The 401-nt window shown below is 30.7% G+C and overlaps 1 protein-coding gene across 1 annotated transcript in view; it reads left to right on the forward strand.

The window, feature by feature from the left end:
* The window catches only part of LOC119587357 (intraflagellar transport protein 46 homolog), a gene marked incomplete at its 3' end in the record, with an annotated part of 36,509 nt that overhangs the window by 11,225 nt on the left and 24,883 nt on the right, over window positions 1-401 (forward strand). Inside the window, 1 exon segment of the mRNA XM_037936103.1 lies at window positions 128-268. Within this exon segment, the coding sequence (XP_037792031.1) occupies window positions 128-268 (141 nt within the window).

The following is a 401-nucleotide window of genomic DNA, read 5'->3' on the forward strand; positions in this document are numbered from 1 at the left end:
GAAAGACAGTGGTGAAAATAACAATGATTTTTTAATTGTATGGAAATATATGATTAATAAAAAAATTCTCAATAGATAAAATATAAATGTGTTTTACTTATGAGAAACTATTGTTTCCTTTTTTTAGGTTGAAAGCCAAATAACCTCACTATCAGGAAGTCTGAAGGATTTTTCCCTTAAGGAGTCTGAGCCACTAGTCAGCAAGATGGATCCTGCTGAGATTGCTGCCATGAATGAAAATGATTTTGAGTCAGAATTAGAGGAAAAGGTGAGTAATATAACTAGCAAATATGGTACTAAAACACCCTATAGCCTGCCTCTTCCAATTTATATTATTTGTATATGTTAGTAATATTAATATGGAAGTTGGTGGTTGTAGTTGTTTGCAGTATTTTGTAAAA

Source organism: Penaeus monodon, chromosome 22 (assembly GCF_015228065.2).
Source record: "Penaeus monodon isolate SGIC_2016 chromosome 22, NSTDA_Pmon_1, whole genome shotgun sequence".
Classification (NCBI taxonomy): domain Eukaryota; kingdom Metazoa; phylum Arthropoda; class Malacostraca; order Decapoda; family Penaeidae; genus Penaeus; species Penaeus monodon.